This window comes from Camellia sinensis, chromosome 13, assembly GCF_055761805.1.
Source record: "Camellia sinensis isolate YWXY chromosome 13, ASM5576180v1, whole genome shotgun sequence".
In the NCBI taxonomy this organism is placed as follows: Eukaryota; Viridiplantae; Streptophyta; class Magnoliopsida; order Ericales; family Theaceae; genus Camellia; species Camellia sinensis.
The window spans coordinates 131,927,924-131,937,568 of record NC_138973.1 but is presented as its reverse complement, the minus strand read 5'-3'; the positions used below and the strand labels follow the sequence as shown (position 1 = coordinate 131,937,568).

At 29.4% G+C, this 9,645-nt stretch overlaps 1 protein-coding gene across 1 annotated transcript; it reads left to right on the top strand.

Moving 5' to 3' along the window:
* Positions 1-5,024: 5,024 nt before the first annotated feature.
* Positions 5,025-8,383, top strand: LOC114284156 (short-chain dehydrogenase/reductase 1-like). Its single transcript, XM_082903411.1, has 5 exons — positions 5,025-5,172; positions 5,297-5,540; positions 7,100-7,168; positions 7,409-7,588; positions 7,699-8,383. The coding sequence occupies exons 1-5, from the start codon at positions 5,156-5,158 to the stop codon at positions 8,074-8,076; spliced, it is 888 nt and encodes a 295-aa protein (XP_082759537.1). The 5' UTR covers positions 5,025-5,155; the 3' UTR covers positions 8,077-8,383.
* Positions 8,384-9,645: the final 1,262 nt, after the last annotated feature.

Sequence of the window (9,645 nt, the reverse complement as noted above, 5' to 3'; positions counted from 1 at the left end):
TCCAACGGTGGATAAATTTTTTCACCAAATTTGAGTTAAAATTTCCTTTGATATCAAGGGCTCCAACAAAAGGTTTTGTAACATCATCAAACCATCGGTCGACCATGCGGATGATCGGCCGATTGATCGGCCATTGTAATTTTGTCACAAATTTTTGTCTTGAGGTGATCATCCAGTGGTGAAAATCCAACGGAAATAAACAATGATTTGATAAAAAGCACATTGATCCTCAATTTGATTAAAAAAAAGTGAAATCCTAAATTTGAACCGTTGGAGAAGCAAAAAGTAACCTTTTTTTTTATCAAATTTAAATTTAATAATGAATTTGATGAACTATTGAAGGTGGTCTAAATCCCAACACTGCAAATAACAAACAAGAATTCATATTTCCTCTGTGTGTGCACACATCATCATTTCCAAAAACAAATTTGTTGCTGATTTTGACAATTTCTAAACAATAAAGGGAATTTTATTAAAAAAATCATCTTCAAATACTTGTATTTTAATTAGTCCATAAGACATTTTTATATTTCAATAAGTCTTATTATTTTGAACATTTAATTTACTAAATCCTAATTTTCATATTTAAGATATTTCATAAATAATTTTATCATTACAAAAATTTTTTGAGGCATCACCAACTTGGTGATGTGAATATTCACATTAAATAAATTTTATAATATGAATGTTTACGTTGACAATGTGAATATTCACATTGACAGAGTGAATGTTCATATTATAGAACATTCGCACTATCAATGTGAATATTAATGTGCTCTTTATCCTATTATTATTAGGAATATTTTGCTAACTATGTCATCTATAAAATTCATTAGAATATAAGAAAATAATTTAGATTAAGTCAAACATAAGTAAGTAAAAGAGATTCATGAATAAATGTCTCAACAATAAACTTAATTATACATGATAACGTATCAAAGCAATCAGTTAGAATAATATATGAATAAGTAGTAGTGTTGGACATTTTGCACAATCAAAACATGTTTGAAAAGTTTCTCTATAATATAGAACGGAGAAAGTTTTAAGGGGTTAAGTATTTGAGTCAGGTTTAAGCACTAGTTTGGGAAGTTGGGTTGGAGTGAGTTGGGACTAAAATAGTTACAAAAAACATAACATAGGTGTTTTAATCTCAAGTTAAAAAATGTCACATTTAAATAATAATTATTTTATTTTTTCTCTTATAAAAGTCAAAAAAGTCTATTCCAAATAAGGTTTTTTAACTCAGATTAAAATAGTCAAAAAGTCAAAAAATTAACCCACATACCAACGAAACCTAAGTATTCAAAAAAAAAAAAAAGAGTATTTGAGTCATGTTGATAAACATACTTTTTCAAGTTATAAAATTATTAGCAGGTCGTGTGTGTGATGAATAATATCTGAGAGGATTTATAAGTCGAGTTAACCATGAGCTGATCGTCAGTGATATTCTGGTTAATTAATGACTAGAGACAACTTACTTTCTAAATAAAAACATAAAGGGATTTATAACATTTTCCTTTTTCTTTATATATATATATATATATATATATATAATGTCAGTTGATTTTTTTTTTTTCTTTTGATTCTTTGTTAGTTGATTAGAAAGTTAAATAATTGCTAATAACCATTTTGTATAATATTCCATCTTTGTCAACCTCTAGACAAAAGTAACCGAGTTTGAATGGGAATACATTAAAGAAGTAAACTAAATCTAAGATTTTTTTAAATCAATAAGTCCTATTTTGTAAAACTGAGAATATTATCAATTTTTCTTATTTTTTAAAAACTATGAATACTATCAATTTTGCATAGTAGTGTTTCATATAATTATTTCACTAACTGATAAAAAAAAAACAGAGTATGAGATTAAACGTTTTTACCCTTCTACTTATTAGTTCCATTCAACTATCCAATAAAACAGAGAACATTATCAGTTTTTTTTTTCAGTTTTAAAACTGAGAACATTACCAGTTTTTCCATTTTTAAAGTTTTTTTTTTTTTAAAGTTTTGCACATCAATGTTCCATCATCATTCTTCTTTTATAAATACAAAATTTTCAGTTTTTCACCACACAAAAACAAACAAAAAAATCAATTTTTTCAAAAATAAACATTACTTCTTTTTTCTGCACATAATTTTTTTTTTTTTTTAGGTTTTTTCAATTTGAAAGTTGATGTTTTAAAATTTTGAAAATCAAAATAAATGTTAAATTATATTGTTCCTTTATAGATAATCATAAATGATGAATAATCATTGTTTGAAGAGCAATTCCGACTATTAAAAATTTAATAGAACTTGGAGTCCTAAAAAATCTTAGTAAAAAAATGCACTTTTTGACTTATTGGCTTATATGGGTTGGGTTTGATGTGATGGTTAGAGAGGTGGTGTGATTTAAATAAGATGATGTGACTTAAATAAGATAGTGACTTTTTGAATTTTTGTATTATTTAGTGTATCCCAAACCAAGCCTTAATAAAGTATAAGTTCATAAATCACAACTTGTGTGTAAATGCCCCTTGGGTAAATTATACTTATCATTATATCATGTTTGGTTCCATTTTTCTAAACCCAATTTTTTGAAAATTTTGAAGTTTTTGTTTGGTTATTTTGAAAATGGGATAAAGTTTTGAGAATCTTGATTTTGATGTGACAAATTTTTTTTTTAAATTGGTCAATGTATCTAGCCCCCTCTCTCAACTTTTAGAGAGAAATTTGAAATTGCATAGTGCATTTTTTTGAAAACCAAACATATATCCATTTTCAAAACAAAGTTTTAAACATAAATCTACGATTTTCTAAATAAATTTAAACATAAATTCACGATTTTGTAAACAAATTTATGATTTTGCAAATAAATTTAAACATAAATTCACAATTTTTTTGTAATGCCAATTTATAAAAATTGGGCATTTTCCAAAAATTTGTATATAAATTTACGTTTTTTGAAAATTTATAAAGAATTATGTTTTCCTCAAATTTGTAAATAAATTTACATTTTTCTGAAAATTTGTAAATAAATTTGCAAAAATTATGATTTTTTTAATGCGAATTTGTAAATAAATTTTCTACATAACATTTACGAAAATTTAATTCTACAAAAGAAATTTTTTAATGCCAATTTGGAAAAAAAAATTTACATTTTCTGCAGTTGAAATGAATAAACATTTTATGATAAAGTCACACATTTAATAGTAGGATATATACCCATAAATGGGTACATACCAAATTATGTTTTCATATATATAGCATGTACACATATATATATATATATATATATAACTAAGATGAGAGTATTTTTTGATGTGACCAAAAAAAAAATTTAAATTGTCTCTCTCCTTAAATCGGAGGGAACCTTGAAATTGCAATGACGTATTTTTTTGAAAACCAAACAATGATTCTTTTTTAAAATAGAGTTTTCAAATCACTTTTTAGAAAAAAAAAATTCAAAAAAATGGAACCAAACATAGTGATCAATTTTTGTAATTTAAAATGTTACTTTAATCTAAGTAATTTTTAATTTCAACAATTTTGTTCTTACATTTTCAATTTTGTTACAATATGGTCCTTACGTCACTTACCACTAAAATTTAAAACGGAAAATGACTTTGTTAAATTAGAGGGATTGAAGAAAAATTCTAAACAAATTATAGGGACTATCGGTATAATATATTCATTACACACGTGATCTTTATAATTTGTTTGGCACCCTTAGGGGCTGCTTGGTAAACATGTTGGGCTAAAAAATCACAAAAGGACAAAAAAAAAAGACCAAAAATCATAAAAAGACAAAAAAATCCACTATTTGAAAGCTAAAAAGCCAAAAAAGCCAATTAAAAATACCAAACGAACAAAAAAGTTTTAGGTTAAAAAAGTCAAAAAAAGTCAAAAAGTCAACTAAAAAAGTCATTGTCAAACGAAGGCTTAGTTTTACATGTGATTTTTTCTATTCAAAACCTTAACAATACATGACGGTAGGGGTGTGCGCGGTGCGGGTCGGTGCGGTTTGAGAGAAAAATAGAAACCGTATGGCGGGTGGCGGATTGATAAAAGTGTCACTAGAATTTGCAATTTTCCTTATCAAAAATCGGCGGTTCGGTTGGCAAATAATGACGGATTTGCCTTGGCGGTTCGGGCGGATTGGCGGTTTATAAAAAATATAATTCAAATTACAAAACTTAAATCAAAGAGTAAAAAAAAGACGAGAGATACCGTGATATTAAGCATCTTGCGAAGCTTTTTTCTGATACAGCACGTGTAGCAACAACATGATAATATCAACGACTATGCCATCAATTCATTACAAGCATCTGTGGAAGCTACAATGATCAAATACAATACATAAAATTAATATCATTCAGGGTTTACAATATATTGAAAATGTTTACTGTTGAAAAGTATTTAGATTGAAAAGTGAGCTGATGCAAGTTTGCAACATTGCCAGAAAAAAAAAAAGATTGAAAAGTGAATTGGAATCTAACTTTATTTTGGATTACTGACATCTTGAATTCCCCTTGAGCAGTAATGTAATACTATATTCTAAGGTATAGAACAACAAGCAAACTTAAGTAAAAAAGAATTTTTAGAATATTATAAAACATGATTTAATAGCGGTGCGGGTCGGTGTGGTTTGGAAGAAAAATAGAAACCGGCGGATTGATAAAAGTGTCACTAGAATTTGCCATTTTTCTTACCAAAAACCGGCGGTTCGATTGGCAAATAATAACGAATTTGCCTTGGCGGTGTGGTTCGGTGCGGTTTTGGCAGTTTCAGCGGTTTCGGCGGTATTATGCACACCCCTACATGACGGAGGGATCATATTGAAATTATTCAAATTAAAATTATAAGAATCAAAGTGAAATTTTTGCTCAAACTAAAAGAAGTAATAATGTAATTTACACAATTAGTTTTGATGATCTCATAGCATACGTGTTCTTTTGTTTTGCTTGACCGGATATGGGTTGATGTTGTCATTGCATACGACCAAATACTAATAAACAACTATATATATTTGACAGAGCCCAGTGTTGCACTGCACCAATCCAAAACAGATCAAGCTAAAATCAACTACCAAAACCAACTATAAATATCCTCCAAACCCATACCCTCCACTGCATATACAAAGCCACCATTTCTGCAAATACCATATTCATATAAAATGGAACAAGCAAAGAGGTACTAATACCATATCTCATATGACTATGTTATTCACTCTTTTGAATTAAATTAAGTCTTCAACTACATGTTTTGATTGATTTTTAATTTTCTTCGCTTTCACATCTTTACTTTTTTTATTCAGGATTGCCATTGTTACCGGAGGAAACAAAGGAATTGGGCTAGAGATTTGCAAACAATTAGCTTCTAATGGGATAATGGTGATTTTAACGGCAAGAGATGAGAAACGCGGTCTCGAAGCTGTGAAAAATCTCAAAGCTTGTGGGCTATCTGATATACTTTTTCACCAGCTTGATGTGACAGACCAGGCCAGTATTGCTTCCATGGCTGATTTCATCAAAAATAAATTCGGGAAGCTTGACATATTGGTAAGATTTAATGCTGATGTAACTTGTTTGGCTACATCTTTCGTTTCCCATATGTTTTAGTCGGAGTGTCTCTTTCACTGAGTTGTCGTTTTTCAAATAATCCATTTAGAGTTTGGTTTTAATTTTTAGAAACTTTTTTTAGATAGATTTTCATTTATTTTTAGTTTTTTTTTTCATATTTTAGTCAATATATATATATATATATATATATTACTTTTTAGATACATCAAAACTAGAAGCATTTAAAAAGTATTAAAAAAAAAACTAACAAAACATATGAAAAAAATTTAATAAAAACGAGAACCAAGATAAAAATGCACATATTTTTTTTTTTGTTTGAATTTTCATTGTTTTTAGCAATTTATTTTTATATTTTAGTCAATTTGTTTTTTTTTTTTTTTTTTTTGAAGCATCTAAATTAGGTGCATTTAAGAAGTTAAAAAAAATAGACTAAAATGTAGGGGGGGGGGGGAAATACTAAAACAAATAAAAACTTGTTTAAGAATTGTTTTTGAAACTTGAATCGAATCGGGTCTGGTTCTGGTCTAGACTAACACCTAAAACCACTTTAATTGGAAAGGGCCTAGCTCGTGAAAATTGGAAAATACTGGCCTAACCCCCAAAATTGGCTTCTCACGATTTATACTAAGGGAGGCTATCTTTGTTTGGGTAGATATGACTTTGGAATTGAACTAACAATCTCGCAAAATGCATTATCTAACGTTTGACTAATATAATTGAAATTTGGATTAATAGTTCATGTGGATATAATATCCTCCATATGGGGGGACTATTGAATCCCAACAACAAGATGGGATACAAAACATAAGTTTGGACTAATTAATTAAATTACAAAATTGATAGGATTTTGTTAATCTTTTCTCGTAGTCCTAAGCCAATTCAAACATCAATTGATGATCCTAAAATTAACAATCTTAAGCATGTTATTTTCATCTAATCTAGTTCATCAGAACGAACATGGCCATTGGCCTATGGTGGTTGAGGCAATGATTATGTGAAATTCGATAGTTTCTATTAAATTTAAAGTAAAATACAAATACACCTTCGAGATTTGTTTAAAATACAAATTACTTCTTGTGGGAAAAAAAAATTATTACCTAAATTATATTTTTCATTTAACAAAATTAATGGAAAAAAAATAAAATTTCTAACTACTCTCTTATACACAATTAAATTACCTAAATTGTTAATTGAAATATATTTCTAACATCATTAAAACTTTTAATTGACTTGCTGAGTTATTAATAAAATGGGACATTTGTAATGTGATTAGAACCTTGAAGGGCACGAGATTTAATTTCTAAAACTATAGGGGGTAATATGTATTTTAAGCAAATTTCAAATAGTATTTTTTAATTTATCCTAAATTTTAATAGATGGACTCAACACACATTAAACAACAATATTTAAAAAAAAAAAAAAAAAAATTCTCTTCTCCTATCGTATACAACATGCTAAATTGAAATATAATTTGTTTTTTCTTCATATTTCCTTTCAATTTTGGAATAGTATATATAATTGAGTAAAAATTGGAGCAGGTGAATAATGCAGGAATTAGTGGAAGCATAATTGATGAGGACGCTCAAGAGAGGCTAACCCTGGCTGATGTAAGTCTCTCCATCAACCAATGTTATCTTATTTCAAGTTAAAAAAAAAATATATATATATATATATATATTTATAGTGGTTTTGTTGCAAGTTAAAACATTTATCAGTTTTATGGTTGAGTAATAATCCTTTTTTATTTAATCAATTTTACAAACTCTATGGAGTTTGGAGCCACATACAAATTCTGTTTATGAATCAATTTCTCTAAAAATAATTTGTTATTGCCAACTTTGATGTAGATTGTAAGTTCAAATGTTAAAGGAGAGAAATTTATGGAGCAAAGTTATGAGATGGGAGAAGCTTGTCTAGGAACAAACTATTATGGAGTGAAGCTAGTGACTGAAGAGTTTATTCCACTTCTTCAACTATCTGACTCTGCCAAAATAGTTAATGTCTCCTCTACCTTGGGGCAATTGGAGGTACAAAAACTTTTCCATCATATAGAGAAAAGAAAAAATATAACATAATGATTTTTTATTTTTCTTTTGGTTGACTACTTTTGTATAACGACATTTCAATTATATTTCAGCTTGTTTTAAATGAAAAGGCCAAGAAGGAGTTAAGCGATACTGATAGCCTTACAGAAGAGAAAGTGGAGGGGGTACTTAAGAGATATCTTGAGGATTTGAAGGAGGATTTGTTGGCAACCAAACGATGGCCTGTTAATTGTTCGGCATACATAATGTCCAAGGCAGCTCTCAATTCGTACACGAGAGTTTTGGCAAAAAAGTATCCTAATATTGCTATAAATGCAGTAAGTCCTGGCTATGTCAAAACAGACCTCAACTATCATAGAGGGATCTTCACTGTTGAAGAAGGTGCAAGAGGGCCCGTGATGCTGGCTTTGCTGCCTAACAGCGGGCCTTCTGGCTTGTTCTACGATCAGATGGAAGTATCATCTTTTTGAATAAGAGAACGTACATAGTTATATCACCTTCTATATATATCAATACAATGAACAATATGGGTGTATGTAGGACTCATAGTAGTACATGTGAAAGGGTTGGAAAATTTTTGGTAAGCCATGCTTGATATAATTTAGGAAGTTCAAAATTAACTGGTAATGTATGTATGCATGAAAGTGAGAAGAATCGTATAGCTTCTCATCTTCCGTAGTTATATACGTTTTGGATAATAAAGGTGTGCGAGACTCCAATATCAATTTTGTACTTTTTTTTTCGATTGGCAATGGAATTAAAATTTTATTGATAAAATAGGCGGTTTAAATTTAAATTTATAGTTATCATTCATTTTTTATAATAAAAAAAGAAAAAAAAAAAAAAAAACTTGTTCATGTGTCTGAAAAATGAACAAGTTCAGACACATGAATAACTTGACCCGAACCCTACAAATCTTATTCTCACCACAAATGTGACCCTATCTTCTTGAAAAACTCCCAAACCCATTTTATTAGGGATGGGAGTATCGGGGACCTATTGGGTCAGAGTACTTTGCCATCTCTAGTGGTAGCTTGTTTCTCCCCGATGATGAAAATTGTATGTAGCTAGTAGTAGCTGTTGGGCTTGGGCTTAGTGATTGATTATTAGGTTTGGTAATTATTAACTTTCTAACTATTGCGAGGTTAGTGATCTATTTGATATAATATTTTTTATATCTGTAATTACTTTTTTATCGATTGCCAAAAAAAAAAAAAAGGAAGGAATTTATCCATAATATAAAATTCATGATTAAGATTCATTCATGGAATGGGTCCACAACAAGAAGATTAAATCTATACCATCAATCTAAAATTTTGGGTCAGATTCTAAATGTTTTTTTGATTCCCAAATTATGGTTGAATTATGGATTTAGAGAGTGTTTTTTTTTTTTTTTTTAACAGATTTAGATAGTGATTTGGAAAGGAAATATATATATATATATATATATGTAATGGATGGTGGGCGATAATGGCAATGGCGGTGGCTGGTGGGCGGTGATGTAGGTTTGTGGCGGTGGTATATCAAGATATAGGGTTAGGGTTTTGGGAGAACAAAAAGAAGAAGAAGACGAAAAAGATGACGATGGGAAGAGAAGGGGAGCGATGGTGCTACCTCCCTTTTCTACCGCTACTACAACTCTCCTCTCCGTTATTGGAAATTGCGAGGGCAGGGGTGACGACGAGAGGAGAAGAAAGATGATGATGAAGGCTAGAGAGGGTAGAAGAAAAACAATGAAGGCTAGAGAGAGTAGGGGTAACAATGAGAGGAGGCAAAGCGTGAGAAGGAAAGAGCGACAATTGAAAGAGGTGACAACCGACAACGGTGGTGGTGGTTAGGGTTAGGTTAGGGTTTGGGATAGAGAGTTGAAGAAGATAAGGTAATTTAGGATTTTTTTTTACTAAAAAAAAAATAATGGAGCAAAGTAAGATGAAATTAAAAAATTGAAAATATGTGTTTTGTGTATTGAGAAAATGGTATATACTAAGAGATTTGGTGGTGTGTAAATAGAATTACTCTATTATATATTGTTTACATTG